The following is a 26,842-nucleotide window of genomic DNA, read 5'->3' as shown; positions in this document are numbered from 1 at the left end:
TCATGTGATATATGTGGTTGCAGCCTTTGTGTTAAGATCAAAATAAGCCTCTTCAGAGAGATCAGAGCGACCTCCGCTTCACCTTGGCATCTTATTCATCCACTTCACTGTACAATCCCTTACTAACACACTGTACGTGACCTGGTCCTGAGAGCAGCGCAGCCTCACAGAGTGCTGGAAATTAAACAAAAGAAGAAAATGACCAAGATGACATCAGGGCAACCGTCCCAAGCTCAGCTCCATGTTTTCCGGATTTTAGTGACAGATGTGAAGGGACTGAGCTCGTCTCCTCCACATCAGAGATTCTGATACTGTACTTGTTACATTAGTCTTTTACAACATTTATCTGATGGCTGGAGAAATGCGTTGCTTTGCAGATTTAGAATACAGATTCAGCACAAAGCTACAATATGCTTCGGTTAGATATGCTCACTTTAAATTAAGGATTTATAGCAATTGGTTATATACTTTGAGGGCGCGCTCAAATAATCTGAGCAGGATTCTGTTGTGGAAATAATCCCCCAAAGACATTAAATCTGCACTGGCTCAGCAGAGAAAAGAGAGAGAAAAAGAAAACATGCAGACTTTTCCACAAGGGGGTCAGGCTGAGGGCAAAAGTTTGATGGGCAGGCAGGAGATCAGCAGGCAAAGTTGAACAGGCAGGCCAGGTGGACACCAAGCAGGCCAGGAGGGAGTGACTCAATCGGACAGGAGTGAGAAGAGTTGGCTAGAGCTTAAAATGCAAGTTTCAAGTCAACAATACCAAAAGCATAGCACATAACCCCTTCGTTCCCGCCATTCCACATCACCTGTACACCTGTTCCCCATTAGCCTGGCAGTGTATACACCGGCCCATTCATTCTCCGCCAGATCATCTAATGTGCTTGCTACTTAGCCGTAATCTCTGCCTGATCCCTGCCTCTTTGAACCCCTAACTGGATAAGTTGGCCTCGTCTTAGTAGCCTGCTTGGTTTTGACCTCTGACTGTTTCAGGCCATGAGTAAAACTGAACTTTTACCTTTGCCTGCAGGGTCAGAGTCGTGCTTTTGGCTCTCCTAGTTATACTGAGCTGGTACAGTCTGGCCCGTAAGGTATACCACCGCAAACCCAGCAAGGTGGGGCGGGCCCCACAGTCCAAACAGGCCCCCCGCCGGGATATTTATAAAGCGCCAGTCCACGTTATCATGTGTGCTTGATGTAGCCACGGCTATTAAACTATTTCTTACTCTACCTGTGACTGTCACCAGGGATGGGAAAACATACATCAAAGTGTATTTTAAAATAAGATACCAAATAGTCTAATTTAAGTGTATCCAAATAAACTACTGTATTTTTGTATTAAAAAATACTAAAAATACTTCCCCAAGGTACCATGAAATCACTTTGGCCTGTATGATCGATCCCTTCACCAGAACACTGTCCGCCTGATTGTTCTCGTATTTAATATCTCTGTCTGGTTTAGAAATCTAACACCTAGAAACAAAAACAAGCTGGCCACGATTGTCAAAGCAGCAGGAAAGATAACAGGCCAGCAACAAAAGTCCCTGGATGACTTTTATAGTACAGCTCTACATAGGAAAGCTCTGTCCATCGTTGGTGACAGCAGACACCTCCTCCATACTGAGATTGAGCTGCTACCTTCAGGGCGACCAAACAGAGTGCCTGTGGCAAATAAAAAGAGCTACAAGCCATCTTTTACACCTATACCTCTCTGGATAGAAAGTGCATTTTACACTGTATGTGGTATTAACTGGAGTGCTGTGATGTGCGGAGATGTGGAGCATTGATTTAATAGGATGTTTGTATATGTTTTATATATCTATATATGTTGATATAGACTAGTGCTGTTTTTATAGGTCTGATGAGACCAAAGAGGATTTTCCAGCCTTGGCTGGATGATAAAACTCTAATTCTATTCTAATCTATCACCCAGATGAAGGTTAGTTTTAAAGTAACCAATGTTTTAAACAGTTAAAAGTTTGCTAATGACTCATAATTTTATCCTTAATTATATACTTGGTGTTTGGTTATGAAGGACATACTTTGCATCATCTGAGCTACAAACAATCTGCTGTTTAATGACGTTGCAGCACGTTGTTAATGACATTAATGCACACGTGTGCAAATATTTCAAGGGTACCTTTATTTTAGTACTCATTTAGTTTTACATTATTTATACTCTTGTACTTAAACTGTTTTACACTGGAGGACTGTAAAAAATGGCATCTTAAACCTGTCTATGTCCTGTGCATATGGCAGAATTGACAATAAAGTTGACTTTCACCGTCTCGTGGCGTTATACATTACATTTATTCATTTTAGCTGACGCTTTTTATCCAAAGCGACTTACAATTGCTATACATGTCAGAGGTTGCACGCCTCTGGAGCAACGAGGGGTTAAGTGTCTTGTTCAGGGACACAATGGTGGAACCCGGGTCTCTCACACCAAAGGCAAGCATCTCATCTATGCGCCATCACCCCCATTATAAAGTTGTGTTAGACAACAACAACCCTTTCTATAATCCCAGGGCATCACATATAGATGCTTTGTCAAAACGCCTTGGCAACGCTTTTTGCCCTTTAGTATTGTTTTTGTACGTGTAGAGCTCCGCAGTCACTTTAGCAAGAACTGCAGAATAAGTTTCAAAATAAAATTACTGGTTAATGTTTCAGAATGTAGCAGTTTGGTTAGGTTTAGGCACCAGAACTACTGGCTAAGGTTTAGGAAAAGATCATGGTTTGGGTTAAAATAACTGTTACTTACGTGGCTTTAATTACGGAAGTTAAATAATGTTACTTACATAAGTTATATAACAGCACTCAAAGAAACCAATGTTGACTTTTTGTTTCACACGGGAAATGAACACCAATCTCCTGGTGAAAGTCCGTTTTTTGTCCCACCTGTCCACCTCCTTAATCTGACTTTTCTGTTATTTGTAGTAGTACTTTTAGGGCTGAACAATAGCACTAAAGGGCTTCCCTCAGTGCTGTGTGAACAATGATGCAAAAGGCTGCCATGTGCATTGGTACCAGATGCCTAAAGATGTGACAAAGCATAGCTATGGAGGGAAATCAAGTTCTCCTCAAGGCCCCCAGAAACTCTCGGGCCGGCCCTGTGAAGTCCACGACAGAAGATGCTGTCTCTACACACACACTTTGACACAGACACAGACGTAAGCATCTGAAACACATTCTGCTCTGACGGTGAGCTGAGCCTCGGCACCAGACCAGCAGACAGCAGGACCATGTTAACCACGTCTGAGGAGTCTCTGTGTCGAGGATATAATGACTGCTGTTTATTGTTGCTTTGATTGTCTGTACTGTTTGTATCGGGGCTTGCTGACATCCAGGTCACCGCACAGTTCAACCGCCGTGCCGTTGAAGAGACGACAGATTTTATTGGTCAGGATGTGGCTGGGTGGGGGGGGGTATGTGGGAGAAATGACAAAATCCAGTGATGATTTGATTATTTTGTGCAGCGAAGCACAGAGGAGAGCGAGAGAGAGAGAGAGAGAGAGAGAGAGTGGGGCTTTGGATGAGGCAGGATGATGGTATGTTTTTGAATCTGTGGTGTTTTTGCTTGTTGTCAGGACGATCATGGGCCCGCATGGCATCAGCCGAGCCGTACAGAGGCTGGAGTTCTGCGACTGCAAGAAGGGACTCGGTGAGCATCTTCCCCCTGACTTCTCTGACCTCTGAATCATTGTTAATATAATCTCACATGTCTCTAAACTGCAGCTCAGTGAGCACCGGACAGCTGTGTCAAAAGCATCCACAGATCATTTGTTTTGCATTTGAGTTCAGGCAGTTTGTCCAGCTTCAACAGAAGTTTCCTGACTGACCTGAGCTCGTCTGTATGCGTGTACAGGTGTGAAGATAATCGGGGGTTACCGAGAGCTGACGGGAGAAGAGTTTGGTATCTACATCAAGAGGGTGATAGGCGGTGGGTTGGCGGCTATGGACGGTAGGTAGCTTTTTTGTATTTTTCTTTTACAAGAAAAATACAGGCAGTTATTATTATTATTATTATTATTATTATTATTATTATTATTATTATTATTATTATTATTATTATTATCCTCGCTCACCAGCCTCTGTCTGATTGTCACTCTGTGTTCCAGGTCGGCTTAAGTCAGGTGACCTGATTTTGGATGTCAATAACATCAGTCTGATAGGGGTGACCAATGAGAGGTGAGTTTGACGTGTGCTGTCTGCACTACATTAATGAGTGTGTTTGTGTGTGTGTTTGCACAGGTATTTTAAGGTAAGGGGTAATTAAAATGCTTAGCCATGCCAGCAGCAGGGCTCTAGGGATCGCAGGGTCAGACTCAAATATCTCAACAACTATGAGATAATTGATTGATGCCATGAAATTTGGTTCAGACATTCATGATCCAGAGAGGATGAATTTTAACTTTTCTTTTAGAAACACTAGACAGTCAAAGTTTTCACTTACTTGATAAGTATTTTCTCTGCGTGGCATTTGTGGTTCTAAGTGGTGATCCTCTGACTTTTCATCTAGCGCCACCATCAGATCAACATGTTAATGTGTCCAACATTTTGGCTTCAGACCAAATACCTGCACAACTAATTCCATCCCATCATCGTAAGCAATACGCAGTGTTTAGCTATAATTAACACATGTTCTGAGATGCTAACTTCAAGGATTAGCCATTTAATATGATTTAGTAATGCTTACATTACGGTATACATTTAGTTACCATATTTATTATATTTTCATATGTAGTTTACCACTAAGCCTAATATTTATTCCAGTTACAGCTTCATTTTTGCGAGTTGTTTTTATTCATTATATCCTTGTGCAAGAAGCACAGTATTGGTCTCTAATTTACTAATGTTAAGCACTAACTTGTCAATAATCATAATAACCATTCATGCAGAATGCAGAATTACTGTCTTTACTCGCACATCGTAAATCATTTTTCCAGTTCACACACTGCATCATTCACCCTTAATCCCTTGTGCTGTTGTTGTTGTTGTTGTTGTTGTTGTTGTTTTATTGCTGCTGACTTCCCTCACTGCTACAGTTAATGTTTATACATACTGCCACCTGCTTTACTGGAGGGGGAAAAGCACACATTTCAATTTCACACAGTTTCACACAGGTTTTTATTTGTCGAAAGGTTAAAACGGGAGAATCCCGGGATAGAACAGGAGGGTTGACAGGTATGGCCTGGGTATTGACACCAAAGGACCTAAAGCTGCACATATGGTCTCCAGATTCAGCTCTGTTATGGGGACAGACGTGGTTTGAGATGTGATAAGAATCAGGACCACTCAAGTCAGCGTTGTGCTAGTATTGGTCCGGGTGCGTAATTTATCATGAGTCTGGTGACCAGTTGTGTTGCATGGCTCGGTCGCACCAGCATTTTAAAAGGGAAATCAATTCATTTCGATGGAATTGCCACAATCAGTTAATCAGCTTTTATCAGGACAAATACGTCTTTGTAAATCATTTGTGTCTGGCTCAACTTTGACACGTTTTTTGACCAATAGCAAACTTTAAGTGAACAGAGAGCTGCAGAGTCCAAAATCGAAGAAGTGACCATAGCTTATTAAACCTGGCAGGTTTACTGAAGCTCCTCCTGTCATAGTATAAACTGCTCCTTAACAGAGACCTGGTTTACAGACTTGAAGACATCGTACTAATATAGCTTTTTAACTGTGAGAACTGACAGCTTGTCCCTCTTTTGTAACTCTTTATTAAATGAAATGAAGAACAATCCTAAGAACAAAATGTCAGGGGGAGTAAACGGCTCAGCGTAGACAGAATAGAAAGAGATATTTTGACTGACTAACACAGCATGTTCCCAGCTTGCTAGCGTGTTAGCTTTGGTAGTTCACCAAGCCCTCCGAGTGGTCAGTACGTCACTCATCAAACCAACAGTGAGCCCTCGTGCCCTTCGTGCATTTATGTTTCTACAGTAATTGTGATTGAGCTTTAATCTGTATGTATGTACGAAAAAGTATTATTGTCTTTACACTTCTTAAAGCACTTTGTAACTTGTTTTTTGAAAAGTGCTCTACAAATAAAGATTATTATTATTATTATTATTATTATGAAAGGTTACACACCAGCTGATGACGTTACCTCTCTGTCCCGTTTCCTAATAGGGCGGTGGAGATCTTGAGGACAGCCTCACTCTCTAATCACATGTCCCTGCTGATCGCCAGAGATGATGAATCCAGGTAGGAATAAAAAAAAATAAACATCACCTTTTTCCTTACATTACTTTTTTTCTTTTAATCTTTTTATTTTCTTAAGTTAAATGATTAAACAACATTTTGGGGTGTAAAATCTGTCCATTTTGGTTCAACATGTCCGATCACATCCTGTTGGTTGCTGCTGAGTTTAACTGAGGACACATCTCGGTGTCTAGGGATCATGATCATGCGTGATTTTGATTCATCTTAAATTAGTCCAATTACAGTAAGAACATTAAGGTGCTTAAGTTCTAGTCGTACTCGGTGAGTCCTGCTGGCTCTGGTCCATAGTGGAATTACACTGCAGCTTCCAAACTCAGATACTGTTACTTGACAATGAATGTATTTGTCTCCTCTGCCCACACACAGTATGTGGTGTTGGATTATTGAGGTATCGATGGATTTTAGACCAGTGAAGACCAACCCGGACGTCGATGGTCCTTTTATTCTATTTCTATTTTTGTTAGTTTTTGGCGAGACAGTGGAAGCAACATCATTATTTATTTGAAAAACCTGTGTCCATTAATTTTTATTGGCATTCATTCATTAAATCCCATTATGTGATTTGGCACACCAACTTTTCCAACTCAACCAGGCACAAACTTCTGCGTAGGGGTGGAAATGTCAAGTAAGAAGTTAACATTTTGATACAGTTGTTGAGAGAATAATTCTGTTAACTTTGGGTCTATAAATCTTGAAGAATTGAATTGAAAGATCGCGAGTGCTTTTTCTTTTAGTGGTGAGTCGCAAACTTCCTCCAAGTAGAAGACGAGAGAGGAGTCTGCTTGAACAAGAAGCTAAACTACACCAAAGACTCTAAAGAAGAAAGCTGCACATAACTGTCCATACCGACTACATCTGATATGAGCAGCCGGAGGCTCCGTGAAGAAAATCAGCTGAGGAATTGATGTGATGCAACGCAGAGATTGATCGGTGACAAGTGATGCGAATTGCAAATAAAAATGTAAAGAGTGGTGTTAAAGATGATGAAACAAAGGGATGGTGATAAATCTTGTAACAATGTCGATCGTCCCTGAGACCACAGCCAATGCTGAGGCTTACAAGCATCGTGCGGCACAAGCAAGGAAAAAAAGAGGGTCTTTTCCTTTTGGCATGTTGCTTGCATGTATCATACAAATAATAATTATTTTTATGATTACAAAAAGGATACAATACTCGTTTGACAGGAGAAGTTTTGGTACTTTTGGTACTTTGCCAGTTTGACACAACTTGCATATAATGTGTGTCTTATCCAGGTAATTATTCCCTTCTACTTCATAAAAGCAAACATGCTTCCATGCTCATCAATTCAGAATCGTCCGTGTCGCAATGCATTTAAGAAGGGACAATTCCCTAAAATCGCTGTTTATTATCTTTTGTGATGTTAATATACCTGATAAAGGTCATGTAGACAGAAACAACCCAGACAACAGCTGATGTTTTAGAGTCCAGAGGAGAGGCAGGTCTTATTACCTCAAGCTTGGACTTGCCTGTTGAAATGAACCATGTCTGTGTTTGGATCTGTCCTTGGTATAAACTCTGTGCGGCTGACGGGCAGCTCCCTGCGGTTCACCAGCAGGAGGTAAGCTGACTTGGCACTCTGCTGTCCCCTGTGCTTTTCCACGTCAGCCTGCCACATCGAGACAAACACGCAGTGACACAATAGGGTCGCTCTGCTGTCTGACAGCAGGGAAAGAGCTCTGGCCGATCCGAGATGCAAAGCAACACATATCAGCAGAAACAGCAGCAAGCAGACTCAGTTTGCAGGTTGTACATTTTGCAGGACGCTCGGCAGACTGCAGCCGGTTTTTAACCAATGTGACCAATCCCACTTGTGCTTCCAAACATCCACATTTACACCAGAATTTCTTTCTTCCCTCTAAAAGATTTACGTGCATGTTCTCCGATTCCCCGACTCATGATTTACGTCCAATAACAGCGTTTAGTGTCAGTGCAGGAAGCAGTCAATCCTTTATTAACCAACATCAACAGTCCCCGTGTGTTCAGTTCCTCCTCATGTTCTTCTGATCAGTTTTTATGTCCTGACACTTTTCTTATAAAAAAAACATCACATGAAGGTAGTCCGTAACCAGTGTGCGAAGTATAAAGGGGTTTGATTAACACCTAGTACGCCATGAAAACCTTTAAGTCTCAGAAATAAGTTCATCAGATACGAAACAATCTGTCAGTTAATCGAAAAATAGTCAGGAAATTTTTTGATAGTTACTTAAATCCAATCTGCCCTGAAAAAATAAATAATACTGAAAAAATTGTAAACACATATGCAGGAAGTCAGCTAGCCTGGCTCTGTCCAAAGGAACCATAATCCACCTCCCTGCACCTCTAAATCTCCCTGATCATTATTTCTTAGACCTTGTAGGTTTAATCCTTTCAAAAAGTGTAAAAACAGTAATTCCTCGTTTTACAGGATGCTGCATGTCAGACTATTTCTTAGGTCTGAGCAGCAGACAGGCTCCAAGAAATAGTAAGGAACAAAACTCTAAATTTGGCTTTTTTCATCTGTTTCTCCAGCTCCGGAAATCAAAATGAAATACTACCTGTCGTTTAGTGTGTGTAACCGGTCACATGCTTCTTACTGATCCTAAAGTCTGTATTGGTGGCAGCTGAGTGTTAAACTAGTCTTTCAGCCAGTTCACAGTCTTAAAGCTTGTTCACTGGTAAATCAGTCCTGTCTTTTAACTCTTTATTATAGTTTATTGCATCCATATATCACACTGTAACATTGTTTGGGGCAATAATTATCCTTCTTATCTTCAAAAAATTGTTTTGATCCAAAAAAGGTTTTTAAGCCAGGCAACTGCATCACATCGGTATGAACCATCAGCTCCTCTGCTCAAGAAATTAAATCATTTATCCATTTTCAACATCAGTATCTATCAAACATGTATCTTTATGTACAAATTTATTGTTCAAAATCATAGCCTACCAAAAGTATTTCATAACTGGTTTTTAACTAACTGTCCATTCATATCCAACCATTGTCCATCACTGTCAGTATTTAAGTCAAGCATGAAAAAATACATACGTCATGGTTAAAATTTCACTATGTGTGTTGTGTTTAATCGTTTATCATTATTGTCATTATTTTTCTATAATAATTTTGTGTAATATCAAATGAAAATCCAGAGGGGATGATTCACTATAAGTCCTTGGGGGTTTCTTACCTCTCCTGTATAATTCATACAGTGTATTTTTTACATATTTTTATAAAAACAAAAAACAAAAACAAAACAAAGAGTGATGGGTTTGGCGTTAGAAGGAAACTGTAGGACTGATTCAGGGAGGAACAGAAGGTTATTTGAGGATCGACCTGCTTAAAAAGTTCCAGCTTACAACATTTGATAGGAAGCGAGTGTGTTGTTGTGACTGCAGAGAAAAGGTCGTCCCACCTCTGGCAGAGAGTGGAGTCCTTTCATTTTCATCCTTATTATTACAAAACCAGACCTGTGTGTGTGTGTGTGTGTGTGTGTTATTGCAGCTTTGTACCCACACGTCTGATATTTGTTTTTTACACTTACAACAAATTATGATTATTATGTGCAGCTGCCACTAAGCGGGACGGCGGGTCACGGCGAGGACACCGTGATGAAATCATCAGGGATTTGGTTTCTGGTGTCCTCACAGGTTCGCTGGATAAAAACGGAAAGTCAAACGTGGAGTCTAAGCTTATTGAAGGAGATTTGTGAGTTCAGGATGCTGAATGGGGTCGAGCCCGGAACTTCTGGAAGTTTATGTAATTTTTAAGCTGTTGTCCAGACGTGAACAATCAAATTCTCCTGGGTCATTCAGGAGCAAACAGTCAGGTTACAGATATGTACCTTTTCAAGGGCGCGTTTCACGTCTTCAGTTTATCAGCTGTGAAATGTAACTATTCATGTGTGACTGTTTTCAGGGATGTCAGTCCACTACTTTAGTCTAGACTGAAATATATGAACAACTACTGAAAGACTGGTCCTTCATGTTCCCCTCAGGATAAATTGTAATAACTTTGTCGATCCTCAGACTTCTCATCTATCAGACTTTTGTTTTTCATCCGGTTTACTTACACACACAAAATAGTAAATGGAAGCATGGAAGGGCACAAATTTAGACACAGCATGAGTCTTCTTCTATGACAAAAAAAAATTATGAGTAAGACTAGATAGACCTTTTGTTAAAAATCCAGATGAGCAGAATGGGAACTTTTGAAGACACCGGTTTCTATGTGGGCATATTCTATCTGAGCAGCTGTGGCTTTAAATAAGAGATTTTGAAAATGACACTCAGCTCTAATCAATCTGCATTAAACAACAAAGTCAGACATGTTTTCTGTTGAAGAGCCTGTCAGCTGTTTTACCAGAAACAAGAAATAGAATAGAATAGAAGAAGAATCGAAAGTAATGTTCCACACTTTATATCCAAAGTTAACTTGGTAACGGACTTGCCTGATACAGGGGAGCTAATCGATGTTCGCTGTTCTAGCTGTTCTAGCTGTTCTAGCTGTTTTCCATCCAAAAACAGCGGTCCTTTGCGTCAACAGAGACCATCTGGCGAGCCGCCATCTTGGTGAGGTCGGATGAGCCGATAAGTTTTGTTTCTGTCGTCAGATTGAAGTAGAGAAGAACAGTTTGCTTTGGCAGAGGCAGGGTTTATCGGCCCTGTAGGATTCTGTTCTCAAGCTGTGGCCTGTAAAGCATGGGAGTGCTTTTGGTCACAGGAATATTGACTGTTTTTATCAATATTTCAATGTTTTGGAAGCTTTATGTTATTTGGAACGTGGTTGTGTGGAGAGAAATAGTGTTATGAAGAAAACTCTTTTCATCAAATTTACAGTTACAGTTGTGTTCTAGGTGTATTAGAAGATATTCAGGTGCATTATAATCTACCTTATGATGGTTTTGATGGACTTATTGTATTAAAATATAGGGTTTTTTTTACCAGGCGAGGATGAAAATATCATATTTCTTCGGTATTTTATCTCCATGTAGTCTGTAATGGTAAAATAAAGATGTTAAAGTACAATGGATTTATATTCCTTAGCTTCTGACCTTTCAAAGGAGACTAGAATTATGTATCTAGGTCTGATGGTTGAGGAGATATTACTGATTTAGTTTGGGTTTGTTATTTTAGGCGTTTTTCCTGGAAATAGGTGCCAGAGTCCACATGGTTAACTTTCCTCTCACTGCCTTACAGTTTAACTGACTGCTTTGGCACCATTTTTGAAGCTATAGTATAGTTTTGCAAAGCTCTAACTACAAAACCATCACTTACACCAAAAAACCAAACATTATACATCTCTTGCAAAAGAAGAAAATTCTTGCAAGTAGCTTTCGCATCATTACAGTACAGACAAATGTCTTTTTGTAAGGACACGAAACAGTAACTATGCACTGATAGTGTAAATGAAAAACACGTGTGGATGCAGAGAGACCCTGTTGCTGTGGAACATTGTGTTATCTGCCTGTATGTCGTCCTATAGTTCTCTGAGTGTGATGCTGTTATTTGCAATGACTTTATTTACAATGTGGAATGTTTCATCAGTTATTGCCGTATGTTCCTGACTCCCCTTCCTCTTCCTTCTACCCCATCCTACTTGATCTCGTCCTCTCCTCCTCTTACTTCTTCACCTCCTCGTCCGTGTCCTCCTCTCCCTCCTCTAATTCTCACCCCTCTAAAGCCTCCACTGTAACCCAAACCAAATGTTTACCTGTGGCCTGTTTACATATAGTGCTCATGCTCTGATTGGTATGTGAACTAATAATCAAGTGTCAATGTGGAATGTCAATTGGCAAAATGGTGAAGCAAAAAATAGTTATGTTTACAGTTTAGAAGTGTGTTATTGGATTGCAAAGTGAGTGTAAAGCAGTGAGTTGTGTTTAAAGTTTTGCAGAGAGACAAAAATAAAAAATTTGCACTGAGTTTGGCACACTTGGTAAATGATTTGAGGACAAGTGTTACTGGTTTCAGAAATAGTGCTTGAAGAATGACTGTAAATGAGACGCTGCTATCTAAGCAAGAAAACAGTGTTACCCCTGACCTTTTGTGCTTTCGCTCTGTGCACGTCCTGTTTAAAATTAATAGCCGATAACATCCTGACCAGACAGGGATGGTGTGAGCGATCCGGGAACTCAGGTTTCCTCTGCGTCCATGTGAGGGAGACAAACGCTCACAGATCTGCCTGCTCGCTTCAGATCATCCACAAACACCACGCTGTGAACTCACACCGTCACGTGTTCTGCACTCAGACTTGTGTTCAGTAAAAGTGAACAGTTATCCAAGAAAAAAAGAAAGTGATTGTAAAGAGGAGGAGAGTTTGTGATCAGCTGATGATGGAAAGAAACCTCAGACAGATCTTGTGTTTCCTTTCTTCATGATGCTAATTCAGTCTACACATTCAGTTTGTATGTATTGTTTATTCGGCTGGTTTCCCTTCATATTGTAGTTTGCCCTCTCCAACAGAATCACTTCACAGTCTGACGAGCTCTGGCTATGATTTTATAACAGGTCAAACACATTCAACACTTCTGAAAAGCTGTTTCTTTAAAACAAATACTTTTACTGTAAAAAACATGTTTACTACTTCGTCTCTACTCTTTTTAAAATGCAGAACTTGTAACTGAGTATCTTTACTATACTTTTATTCAAGTGAAGGATTTGAATACTTCTTTGTGTGTTTGTGTTCTTCAGGAGGGAGTTTGCTGAGCTGATGGAGAAGTACGGCTCCAATAATGTCGCAGCTTCAGGACGAATCTCTCCCACGCAGCTCTCCGCAGGTACAACATGCAGACACATTTATATCAATGTCCTCAGTGACAGAAAAACACTTTCACTAACTTTAACCTAAATTGGATTTTGATATACACTGAACAAAATTATAAACGCAACACTTTTGTTTTTGCCCCCATTCATCATGAGCTGAACTCAAAGATCTAAGGCTTTCTCTATGTACACATAAGGCCTATTTCTCTCAAATATTGTTCACAAATCTGCCAAAATCTGTGTTAGTGAGCACTTCTCCTTTGCCGATATAATCCATCCCCCTCACAGGTGTGGCATATCAAGATGCTGATCAGACAGCATGGGGATTGCACAGGTGTGCCTCAGGCTGGCCACAATAAAAGGACTTAGGCTGGCCACAATAAAAGGACTTAGGCTGGCCACAATAAAAGGCCACTCGAAAATGTGCAGTTCCATCTCACAGCACAATGCCACAGATATCGCAAGTTTTGAGGGAGCGTGCAGTTGGCATTCTGACTGCAGGAATGTCCACCAGAGCGGTTGCCCGTGAATTGAATGTTCATTGCTCTACCATAAGCCGTCTCCAAAGGCGTTTCAGAGAATTTGGCAGTTAGGGCTGAACGGTTAATTACATTTGTGATATTATCGCGATGTAATAAAATTATGATTTTCTAATCGCAAAGGCTGCGATTACACTCTAGTCACATGACACGCGAGAGTAAACCAGCCTGCATCAACTTTGCATGTTACGCTGCACCTTGCCTTCTTGTTGTACAACGGCCTTAAGCTTCACCGAAGCTTGCACAACATAAACTTTAGTGTCACACAGGAAATGAAAGTAGCAGCCGCCACTCGCGGGTAACTTGGTGGTGGTGGGTGAAATCGTCGGGCTTTGATGGACAGGAAAAATGCACAACAGAAAGCCGTGTATTGTGGCAATCGGCGCCTGTGTCACGCACACAACCACCAGTCAGCTCAGGAAATATCTGTGAAACAGCGTTTCACGGGCAACCGCTCTGGTGGACATTCCTGCAATCAGCATGCCAACTGCACGCTCCCTTAAAACTTGCGACATCTGTGGCATTGTGCTGTCAAATGGAACTGGACATTTTGGAGTGGCCTTTTATTGTGGCCAGCCTAAGGCCTTTTATTGTGGCCAGCCTAAGGCCTTTTATTCACAAACATTACCACTAAGTACAGGGGGTCGTGTGTCCTGCCGAGCAGCTGAGCATCGGTTTGTTTTAACGTCAGCGCTGCATTTTGGGTTTAGGCCTTCAGTTTATCTGACAGGTGATGTGAGACCTACTTACTTTCTAGCCAGCTGAACGTTTCAAGAACAATGTTGATGAAAGTTCAGCCTTCCTCTGTTGTCACCCGAATGAACGATGGGGAGAAAAACGGGCGCATTCCTGCTCTGAGTTGAAGTTTTTAAAACCGTGCTCTGTGATTGCTAATGAAGTGCCGGCTGCACAAATGTTCTCAGAGGTGTCCTGATCTTTTTAGACATTTTCAGATTTTATAAAATTGTCCTCCTGTGACGTACAACATCCCCACATCCTCAAAGTGTCTTTACTTTCCAAACAGTATGTCCTCTTGTGTCACAGATGAAAATGTCTTTACTTTGGGAAATGTCCTCACTCACAAGGTTCAAAAGTCAGATTTGTCCCCACACATATAGAAATGAGACACAAACACACATCCATTTCTCCGCCTCTCTCACTCCAACACCTTTTGATTCAAGCAGAAGATTTATGATTACAAATATTAAAATATGGATCTGATTAAACCTGTGTTTTCATTTTTCTCCACCTCCTCCCTCACTTTCTATTCCACTCTCCCTCTTTCTTCTCTGTCTCTCTCTCTCTCTGGTTTCTTCTTCTTCCTTTCATCTCTGTTCAGGGAAGCTGACGGACACCGCCTCCTCCTCCTCCTCTTCCAGATCAGAGAGCCCCCAGCTCCTCAGTCCTAAAGAGGGGGTCACAGCCTACACCCACGCCCCCCCTTACACCATGCACACGTCCTCGCACGCCTTCAGGTAGGCAGGAATCACACGGCGGCAGCAGATTTCAGCCTTTATGGAAATAACTTCTTACCTGGAAGCCAGTCGGATCCCACCAGAACGAGACTTTTGAGACATTTGATTAGAGTCATTTAATAAACTAATACAATTTTTAGGTAAACTAATAATAATAAAATCAGTCATTTTCCAATAATATCCAATGTTTAGATTTCCGTCTTTAAGTGACAGATTAATAATTGAAGTTTAAAATAAAGTTGCATAATGAATCATACACTTTACAGCATTTACAGTTTCCTTCACTTAAAATACCACATTAATAGCATGCTGCCTACAAATGTAATTAAATACCACCTTTTGTTATTACATGTTATACGTTGGCAATCAGAGCTCTGCGGCTTAGATTTATTTAAACTTTTAGTTGACACAAATCTTAAATTGAAGCTCCCACAGACAGCTGGTCATCGGTTGATCCTACAATGAATAATGAACAAAACTCCTTCATTTAATTGTTCATTTTAGATCTGAAAATGTCTGTTTTTGTGATGTAAGTGTTTTTAACTTTGGCAGTTTGCTGCTTACTTTTGTACCAATTAAGGTTTTTCACTGGACTTGAACTACATAGATTTACATACAAACTAGAAAAGTCGTTCTAAAACCTTTGACCGGCAGTGTATCTTTATTTAATGATAATAAAATACTATTAAAGTTTTTAGACTCCTGCATCAAAGCAGACCTCATTTATCCTCTCAGGAAAGGCAAGATCCCAAATTGTGCTGCAGCTCTGAAGAACAAATGATCCTGTATAATATAATATATAATCGGTACATATTAAAAGCTTTTATTTAACTATTCAACCCTACAAAAAAGGAGTGCAGAATGTTCCTGCAAAAACGAGGCACCTTAAAATGAAAACTGGGAACATATAAATGAGTTATGATTTACTGCTGCGAACGCTTATAACCCTCTGCAGCTACAGGAAGTAAACAAAGAGCTGCTCTCTGAAGGTCTTTTCAGAAGGTTGTTACATAAAACTGTTAAATTGTATTTCTGCAGCATGGAAACACCAGCAACAGCTAAAAATAGTGAAAAGCATCTTCAGCAATTTCACAGAGAAGTGTAGGAGGACCAGAGAGAGAGCTAGAGAGAGGAAGAGGAGGAGGGTTAGAGATTATGTCATGGTGGGATTGAATGTGAGCGGCAGCATAGCTTTGTGGTTTTTAATCATGCTTAGTGTCATCCTCTCTCTCTCCCACCTCTCTCTCCCCAGTGACAGCGTCATTCAGTTGATATGCGTGGCCAAGGGAACAGGCCTGGGGCTGGTCATCAAGGGCGGAGCTAACCGTGCAGAAGGACCAATGGTGTTGATTCAGGAAATAGTGCCTGGAGGAGACTGCCAGAAGGTCGGCGTCCTAGCTGAGCGCTGTAATAAAAAGAAGTGTTGTAATCATTTGGATTGTGCGACGTACACATCCCAACCTTTATCAATTTATTAATTAAAAGATAAACAAATCCAGCAAAAGCAACATCATTGCAGACTTAATCGTAACATTGTTTTTGTGTCAGAACTTTAACTTTATTGAAAGTTAATTCTTGACCTTGGAAACAGCAGCTAATGTTTGGCCAAACTCCAACTGGGCGGAGTCCGAATTGGCCTCCCGATGATCAGAGGCTGTTCCTATATTAAAACAATATTAAAAATATAAACGCAATTTGAGCTTATTCCTAATTTGGTTTTTGCAGCGTAACATGTAAATGCATGTCTGACAATAAGAACAGGTTCATGAAACTAGTGTTGTAGTCAAGACCAAACCGAGACCAAGTCAAGACCAAGACCAGAGTTTATCCAGACCAGACAAGACAGACTTTTAGGGGCTGAGACTGAGTCAAGACCAAAACCAGTTCCCCACATTACATGACACACAATAAAATGTGGAACAACACATTTTTAATTAGGGTTATTGGTTGGATTTGAAGCAACACGTTTTACATCCAATCAAATTTAGGATGTTAACAAATAAAACAGACAATGCAAAAGCAATTTCTTGATATTCCCAAAGTTACGGTCTGACTGGTCTTGAAATAAAATCCCGAGTCCTCAGTGTCCGAGATGAGTCCAAGACCATCAAAAAGTGGTCTTAAGACCGGTCTCGAGAACTACAACACTACATAAAAAAGCTGAACTCCATCCATCCATCGTCGACCGCTTATCCTGCGTACAGGGTCGCGGGGGGCTGGAGCCAATCCCAGCCGACATCGGGCGAAAGGCGGGGTCCACCCTGGACAGGTCGCCAGTCCATCGCAGGGCCACACATAGACAAACACCCACTCACACTCACATTTACACCAAAAAACTGAACTTGTAGTTTCAAATTCTCATATTTCTGAGCAGATCTCTTGTGCATGTTAGCTTGCGTGAAAACGTCCATGGACCTTGTGGTGAGGTTAAACTTCTGGTAACAAGGTCATGAATTAACTTTAAATCTCTCCTTTAAGACAACAGCTCTGTCTGCAGAGCAAAATTGTGTGATTCAATCAAAAGCTGAGCTTAAATCAAATGAGAGCACATAAATAAGGTAAATAATAATAATTTAATTTCTTTTTTTCTGTGGGTGGGGATGGGGGGGTCCTGTTAAGGCAATGGTAGGGGAGACAGTCAGCTCCCATCGTGTCTACGCAGTATATATGTCACACCGCCTAGCCTACTCTCTAGTCTGTCCAGCCTGAAGCCAAACGCATCAAAACTCTGGGTTTTCCTGCCTTGTTGGTCTCAAAAAGGTCATTTCATCAACCTTAGATTGCTGGTGTTCCATGTGGGCTCAGTCAAAATCAAACCTTTGTACAAGGGTTCTACTTTTTTACTAAAAAAGCCAAATGTTGTGCTCTAAGAAACACAAAAGATTGAACCCAAAAGTCACAAAAAACCCAGTTTTTCTTAGTCCCAGTACCTCCGCTGGCACCTCGAGCACCAGGACCTGAACGTCTCTGTGTGTTTGTGCTGTTTCAGGACGGCAGGCTGCAGGTTGGGGACCAGCTGGTGTCCATCAACAAAGAGTCCCTGATCGGAGTGACGTACGAGGAGGCCAGGAGCATCCTGACACGCACCAAGCTCAGGTCCGGCACACCTGGAGACTTTCTCTAAGGGGTTAATACATTATTCAAGACACAAAAGAAACACGAACAGAGGAGTTTGGCTTGAAAATAAGATGCTGCTGGAATAAATGTGACAATAGCATTTAGTTATCAAGCGCCTTTACTATGGAATCACTTTTAAGGCCAGACATAAGAATTTTCTGTTTGATAAAACTTTTACTTAGGGCAGGGTTGAGCTAATTTTAAGTTATTAAATAGGTTTATTATTTTAGTTTGTTGATTTTATGTTATGTTAAATCACATGCATTCTGTATTTTACGGCTTATTTTTTCTTTTCAATTTATTTTTTAAAGTTTATTAGGACCATGTCTTTTGGAAATTTTGCTCTTTAAATAAAACTTGATTGATTGATTGAATAGCTATTTATAAATGCGTGATCAAGATTGTGTGTAAAGTCAAAAACCTTATTTAGAAAGAGGCCTCATACCGTGTATGTGGATGGTTATGGATGTTTATATTTTATAGGTTCAGAAGTAATTAGTTTAGAGTGAGTGAGAAATATACATTGCTCATTCAGTATCTAATACGTAATAGGTTAGTTCCCAGGGTTCATGGGAATCCAAGGAAGATTAATTGAAGGGTAGCTGGACTTGGTTGAAAACTCTGAGACACTTCGTCTCTCGTTCGAGAGACTTCTTCTCAGTTCTGACTGGCTGGTTGGGAAACTCAGCCATTTAACCCCTGCGGGGTCGTCATCAAGATGATCGCTGCTTCGTTAGTGCTCCTGGCTGTATTAAGAACAGTTTTTGTGGTCGGTGAACCTTCCTTGGATATCCATGACCTGGGTGACTGAGAACCTTCACAGAGGGTTCATGGGAAATTCAGTCTTACAGAAGCTGCCAATGCTCTCGTTGTCTAAGAAGATGTTACAGTAAATATGGAAGTTAAAATGTTTATAAATGCTGCATATTCCAAAAATCTGAAAACAGCCCTGTGTGTTGTAGACCCGACCCTACGGTGGAAATTGCCTTCATCAGGCGGAGATCATCCTCCAGCTCCAGCAGCGGGCCTCACAGCCCCATCTCCCTCCAGGGGTCTGGCGGCGGAACTGGACCCCAGATGAGGCCCCCGGGGCTGGGCGCAATGCCTCCTCAGCCCACCGTGGTCACCAAGATCACCTCCAGCCGGAACCCTGCCTGTGAGACTCTGCCAGCAGTCAACGTCAGTCAGGTATGAGCTTCAGTACAGACCTGAGGTCCACACGAGGAGGGAGACTGAACTGGTTTTGTCTGGAATGAACTTTGTTTAAACCAAATATGATTAATTTGAGACATTACAAGTCAAGATTTACTGCTTTTCAAAGCCAAATTATTTTCATCACTCTTGTTTTCTTTAAAACCATTACCTGTGTAAAAGAGTTTGGTAGTTTGGCCGTTGCCATCTTGGTTTTTTGGAACAAGATGTGACCATATTTGGATGAGATGTTGGGGCTGGCTAGCTTGGCTAGCAATGCGCATCTGTAATTCACATTAACCGTGATATTAGCTGGGATGCTAATTCTGGCTAATGACAAACAGGCTTAAAACCAAATGGACTTACCACTCCTACATTGTAGTTCTGTATAGCAGCTTTGCATGATTCAAAGTTCAGAAAAGTAAGTTTCTTTCTTATACTGGCTCTTCATGTAGGCCTTCATTTCAGCCTCTGTCTGAAACAAGCTGTAGATGCTCCTGTCTCTTTAAGGCCCCCCTCTCAAAGCCAACTGTCTTCTGATTGACCAAGACCTGAAGAATGTTACCAGGCTGTTGCTGAGTGGTACAGACAGACTGAGCGTTGCTGTGCAGAGCAAATGACCATATAAGGAACAGCGGCTCCGTCTGGCTCCGTGTGTCGTATTACGGAGCCGATGGTTGAAAAAGCTGTTGAAAACGTTGAAAGCGTTCAGAACAGGAGGAAATCTGAGGTTTCTGCTCACAGGGATTTCTTATAAATGCTTAAGCCTCATTATTTGAAGCTTTGGCCATGTTTAACATGAACATCCAACATTATAACACTGTAGATAAGTCATCGAATGTGGAAAAGCATAATAGGTCTCCTTTAAGATTTCATCAGAATTTTTTTTTGATTAGTCACTTGGAACCTGTAGGGAAAAGCAGAGGGGTGAAGAGCAGGAATATCAGTGAGTCGATCAGCATCTCTCTGCACTGAGATGAGGTTGTGACACACATGAACGCACTCTTATCAAACCAATATTAATATGTGTGTTAATGTTTGCAGGTGCGAGTGTCTCCGGCCAGAACCGAGCCGACTCAGGTCTCCCCAGCAGAGAGCGACAGCATCCCTGAAACACACCCTGGTATGTTTCTGTAATTCTCTAATAACTAATCAAACGTAGTGCTGCCGCTGTGAGAACACGAGCTGATTGGCTGATGGAGGCAAACAGCTGGTTCTTCAGTCGCTGCGGTTATACCGTCGCAGAAATCACCACTGTGGGTTTATCTGGCCTGAAACCCTACAGCTTCACCACCTGCAACATCGTTTGTGCTCTCAGTTACCTGCTGACGACCTAAAGAAGCGCCATCAAGTTCTGTAGTAAAAAAGCTCCTCATATCTGCAGTCTTAAGGGCCGTCAGCCAATCAGAGGCCAGAGGTCATGACACAGGAACTATACATCTATTCATATCTGCTTCTGTATCAGCAATAACTGCAGAGCGTGTGCGCAGAGGAGCTGCTGTATGCTGGGAGGTGTGAATAAAAGGACAGGGAGAGGAGGCAGCGAGAGGGACAGATGGCGTGCGGTTTGCTGCCTGTTGGAGGAGGAAGTGAGCGGGCGGGAGGTCTGGCCTACGATTGGCTTAGGAGTGGGAAGCATCGTCCCGTCTCTGTGTGTGTGAGGGACGCTGAGAGCTTTCTCCATATGCACGTCGCTGTGTTCGCCGTCTGACATCACACCCAAAGACCAAAATGACGGCGGTTGTTCAGGGCGTTTAGTAATAAAGGGAACCTCCAACAGTAAAGTCGTAAAACCGGTTTGAGGAATCTTTTTAAGCAGTGGATTTTAGTGTTTAAATGGGAATCATTGAGAAATGTCTACCACCAGACGGACATCGCTTTGTGGTCGTTTTGTGTCCCTTTCTGTTGATTCTTTATCAGTTATTATAAAAATAACAAAGGGATTGATCATTATTCAATAAGTCCTTTAGGACACAAAACTGTCAGACAATAGAACACACAAAACAAACAAATCCAAAGAATAAAGTATTTCGGAAAGAGTAGCGGCCTCCTGGCTCAACTTGGAGCAATGGTACGTAATGAGGTTGTGTTTCAGTGCAATGACAGATTAACATTTTGGGTTAGCTTAACTTGCTTAAAAGAGTTTAACCTTGTACAAGTAATTACAACTAATTTAGATAATGTGGCTGAATATTAGAACATTCAGTGAAACTGACGGTAATATCTGGTCCTAAAAGCCACCAAACAAGGCGATGGTTAGTGGCGTCTCCATTTCCAAGCTCTGTGCTTCACTTTTATTGGCCATTTGTGTGATTTTGTGGGGCAAATATAAACACAGGTGAACTCTCTGACCTCAGCTCTCACCTAAACAGGAAATACATGCTTGAATTCATCAGTCACACAGGACGGAGGACACAAGCTGCACTACCTGTGACTCCAGACAGTGTTTGGAAGATTTCTTGCCGTTAAATATCTGCCCCACCCTTCAGTTGACACTTAACGCACAGGTGTTAACCTGCACTGGCTCAGCTTTAACACGGTGAAGGTGAAAATAACGGAGGCGTCTGAACCACATCCCATTTACACTCCTTCCTCCACATTTCTGCACACGTCTACACGTGGAATATATCTGCATGTGAAGTGTGGCTGGTGTAAAAAACAGTCCTGCCCTGCAAGGTGATGTGAAAACGTGGACATTCATCATGTATAAATCATTATTCCTGCAGAATATAATCTAATCTACATGTTGTCTCAGCCAGTAACATGTTTCAGATGGAAGCTTTATTAATGAATGAAACAGAAACATTCTTTGGGTTCTGCTGTAGATTTCAGAGCGTGGCTGCTGTTTAAAGGAGAGCAGGATTCAGTTTGTCAGATGTCATTCAGCTGCATTATTCTCTACAGTCAGAGGTGGAAAGAGTATAAAAATATTAAAAAATAAGTAAAACTACGATTACATTGATGAAATTTTACTTAAAGACAAGTAAAGTTACCTGTTTAAAAATCTACTCAAGTAAAAGTAAAAAGTAGCTCATTTAAAATTTACTCAGAGTAAACGCTTTTTAACACTAAAATAACTTATTTATATTGATTTAATATCTTATTTACCCGTGACCCTGTACACAGGATAAGCTTATTTACACAGGATAAGCTTATTTAATTAAATTGCACTCTTTTGTGATTTGATAAGGGAATAAAGCCATGTGGCGCTTTCAATTTCAGTTTGTTGACAGATAAAAACAGTGACATTTAATGTTACAATGAGAAGTTTGAGAATGTTTCGCTACATTAAGAAACCGGTGAAACAGATTAGACTGTGGCGGGCCGCACTGGACTGTAAATGAAGTCATGTCCTTATTTACATTAAAAAGGTGGTAATTTAATGTCACAAGCGTTAGTATAGTATAGCGTTGCTAATGCCAACCAACATTGTCATGCACCGATGTCTCTTTGGCCAATGAAAACTTATTTTAACCACCAATGGAAGTTGGCTATTATTTCACTGACCTCTACTCAGGGGTCCTCAACTACATTTGTTGTAAGCAGAATCAGAATCGGGTTTATTTTCACAGGTACATTTTCACATATGAGGAAGTTGCCCGGTATGAATACAGTACATAATAAATAGAAATATAAATATATAAAAAATTTGCCTATGTTTAATGTTTTCAACTTTTGCAAAAAGTAATTTTTATTAGCTTATATCAGTGTGAAGAGAGTCCTTAAAAACATGGTAGGCCTAAATCCATAATGATAAAATCTAGACAGGCCTACTTAACTACAAGACCTGCAGCCGAGTTCACTGAGGAGTGATAGTTATTGTAAATGTAACTCTGATGTGGCATGATTTACAAATCAACCAGTTTGATGCTATTATGCAGCTGCGCCGTTATTGTGCATGAGATACCTGTAGTTACTATGGTAACAGCAGATGCATTTTAATGCCCAGGGCAGTTACTGGTATTCTCCATAATTATGTCAGCAGTCATGATCTGACTTTTCGCTGCAGACAACATGAGGTACAGGAGGAAGATACATGCCTTTGGTGTGAGACCCGGGTTCAATTCCCCACTGTGACACATCCACCATGTGTCCCTGAGCAAGACACTTAACCCCTCTTTATCTAACAGCTCGCTGTGTCTGCTGCTGGACTGTGCATTACTCACTGCAACATTTCAACATTTCCGCTGTCAGAAAACTGTTGAAAATGACGTTTGTCTTGTTGTAGCCGCATTTTGATGAATAAGAGCTGTCAGCGCTGATCTCACACACACAGATTGCATTTCCTGTGACTACTTCAAAATAAAGTAAATGTGGTTTCGCCAGTTAAATGCTTTTAATGTGATGCTGCAGCAGCAGGAAATGTTCAGTTTTCATTAGCACGAACACTAATACAGCATTTTAGCACATTTTTTCACACACTGCATCATGATAAAGCTGTTGGTTTTGCACTTGAAGTCAAAGTGGTCGCGAGTTTTTTGTTTGACTCAGTAACGGATGTGATTGAAAATGTAGCAAAGTACAATACTTACAACAACATACTTAAGTAAAAGTAAAATTACAGATTAAAAAATACTTACAAACAACTACTCAATTAATTTATTTAATAATTTGTTACTTTCCAGCTCTCTATTCAGTATAACTATATATTTCTAACTCCAGCCAGTACTGCTGTTAGTTTAGAGCTGCTGTCATTCAAGATGTTAACGTTTAGGAAGATGACGTAACTGAGGATGTTTAGGGCTCCAAATCTCTTTTTCACTACCTTCCCAAAACTCATAATAGGTAGCGCTAACATCCTTCACCAGCAGCTCACTGATAAGGCTGCCTGCAGACAGTTCATTGGCCTTGTCAGATATTGCCAAGATTAATCATCACTGCTCCAGTTTCCCTTGAAAGGTTGAAATATTCTCTGCAGTGGCCAACTTGTTTTTACTTTTAGAGCACATTAACAGCAAAAAAAAGACTGAAAATGAACTGGTCTGAGTGTGAACTATCACTGTATGTTGTTGCTGTTATGTGTGCAGTGCTGTGAAAACCAGTTGATGGTCTGCAGTCATGTTGTTCTGTTTGTACACGGTCCGACAATGTTAGATGAGCGTACTCTTGAAAGTGTGGCTGTGTCTCCGTCTGCAGAGGCCGTCAGCAGCCAGCCTCCTCAGAGGAGATGCTCCCTCAGCACCAGCCGCCTCAGACTGGAGAGGGTGGAGCAGGTGGGGTTTTTGTTATCGCTCATTTATTGTTAAATTATAGCTTTCAGTCCTCTGAAACACTGAAACATGATCCTGGAGAACTCATTAGTGTTGACACGGTCAATTAATCAATTGGTTGATTTACAGAAAATAAATTAAAAAACAATGTTGATATTTAATAGTTGAGGTAACTTATTTTTCAATACTAAGTCAGTACTGAAAATAATGATTAGCTGCAGCTACAGTCCAAATGCTGCGTTAACGAAAGTAACAAACTGTTTGAATTCTTTATTGTGTTTTAGGTTTAATTTTAATGTTAAATTGGCTTTTTAGCTATTAATCAGCACACATTAAATGTTTATTTAATCTGGACAATAAAGTTTAACATCTTAACAATACCTCAGTCCACAGACCTTGTCTGCTGCAAATCACATATCTTCAAGTCCAGTAACTCGCACGTTGTCAGATCAGTCGCTCCTGAGGATGTTCTCTGTACGCTGAGGCTCATGAAACATTTCATCTCCATCTGGAGCTTAAAGCGGAGATACAGGGTTTTATTTGGATAGTGACAGAATACATTCAGGGCGTCACCACTGTGAGCTGATTATTGATCTGTGTGTGTGCAGGCTCTGGATCTGCTCGGGCTGAAGCCCACAGAGGCTCAGCAGCAGGCGCTCAGGTCCAGACTTCAAGCCGATCCAGCCGGGACGGTGGCCTTCAGGGTAAGACTGCAACACTCAAATCACAAAACCCCCTAACCCTGAATTAACATCGGTAACTTTTAGTTGTTTTTCCTCTTAACCCTTCAGTCCCAAAAGCTGTCCTACTTCCTCCATGTTGTACTTGCAGTATAATGAACCATTATGTTTTTATTACCTTAGAATGAGACATTTCTATCTACATTGAATTTGTACAAAGAAGAACAACAGCAGCTAACGTTAGCGTTAGTAGTAGTAGTAGGGTAGTAGTTGTCTGGTTTATTAGAAGCAAGAAGAGAAGTGAAATTTGGACAAAGTCAGGAGCACACGTATTATTTAGCTCAGAGCCGAAAGAGCGTGTCGGCCATCGTAGCTTCTCCTGCTCGCTTGCAATTGGAGGGGTGAGCGGTGACTGATGGTGCATTCATGTGGCGTCAGAATATAATCAGAATATTTCCCTCCTTAAATCTTCATTGAAAAAATATAAATAAAGTCTACATGGGACATAAAGAAGTATACAGAACTTTGATTCGTACAAAATCACATATTGCATATTTTGCAAACATGTAATTGTAATTTGTAGTATTGCGTTTATTTGCCATGTAGAGTGAACTAGATGTCTGCGTGTTGTTTATGTGCTTGGATAATACTAAGTCGGAAGAACAACTTCACAACTTGGTAAATGGGATCATCCGAGGAGCAAGTGAATGCACGCTGGTTGCAATTCACAACCCTCACCAGTAGTACCCTCCTCGTATAGGTCCCACTTCCCGAGTTGTGAAGTCGTTCTTCCGACTTCACTGTGTGTTCATGTGCTCTTAAGTCTGAATGTGGAATCAACATGGACGCTACTACAAAGATGTGTTGGATTATCATTATCAGAGCAGATATAATGTAGCGACGAAACGCGCTCTGTGTAGCGGTTTGTCCGTTTGGGTTACTGTAGAAACATGGCGGCGCAACATGGTGACGTCCCGTAAGAGGACCCGCGGTGTCTGTAGTAGAAATGCTTATTCTAAGGTAATAAAAACGGTTCGTTATGTAAGGTCTTTACACACCACTGAAAACGTCGTTATTATATTGCATTTCTGTCAATAGATCTCATAAAAAAAATTCCACACTGAACCTTTAAGCCTTCAGTACCGTTATAAACCCAAGTCTGAGCCGTCAGGACTTTTCTCGTTAGCTTCAGGTGTTTCTGTCACAAAAAGCGTTTCCTGACCAACGCCTGGAACACCTGTGAATAATCCATAAAACCAATCAATAACTAACAAACAACACAGCGACCTCTTTACAGCCTCTTCCTCATTATAAGGAGATAGGGGCGCAGCCAAACTTTAATTTGAACAAGCCGCTTAGAAACTCCGTACCAACAAGCAGGACTTTGACTTGTAATGCAGTATTTTATCTTGCAGTATTACAACTTTTACGCAAATTCATCCAATTCTCAAGTATCAAACTCTCGAAGGCTGCATTCAGATGCAGGCTAAAGCCTAATAGTCCTTGTGTGACCTATTTGACCTATTTGACCACCTTTATCTGTCGTTAAACTGCGTCAGTAACCGAAATAGATACTAAAACCATGAAACTAGAATTCAGAATATTTGTTCTTGTGTTTTGTACGCTGTGTTCACAGATTTTGAGGG

The 26,842-nt window shown here is 40.9% G+C and overlaps 1 protein-coding gene across 1 annotated transcript; it reads left to right on the top strand.

Moving 5' to 3' along the window:
• Positions 1-3,590: 3,590 nt before the first annotated feature.
• LOC119918998 (syntaxin-binding protein 4-like) lies at positions 3,591-25,220 on the top strand (the record flags this gene model as incomplete). The annotated part of the gene is made up of 12 exons (XM_038739571.1): positions 3,591-3,664; positions 3,869-3,964; positions 4,122-4,191; positions 6,136-6,210; positions 12,913-12,998; positions 14,863-14,998; positions 16,251-16,383; positions 17,988-18,094; positions 19,078-19,303; positions 20,351-20,429; positions 24,443-24,519; positions 25,125-25,220. Coding segments are annotated over 12 exons (1,255 nt in total), but the record flags the coding sequence as incomplete, so codon positions are not given.
• Between the last annotated feature and the right edge of the window lie 1,622 nt (positions 25,221-26,842).

This window comes from Micropterus salmoides, unplaced genomic scaffold, assembly GCF_014851395.1.
Source record: "Micropterus salmoides isolate LMB-PRFRI ecotype aquatic unplaced genomic scaffold, ASM1485139v1 Ms_hic_scaffold_2521, whole genome shotgun sequence".
Lineage (NCBI taxonomy): Eukaryota > Metazoa > Chordata > Actinopteri > Centrarchiformes > Centrarchidae > Micropterus > Micropterus salmoides.
This window is presented reverse-complemented; position numbering and strand designations above follow the sequence as displayed.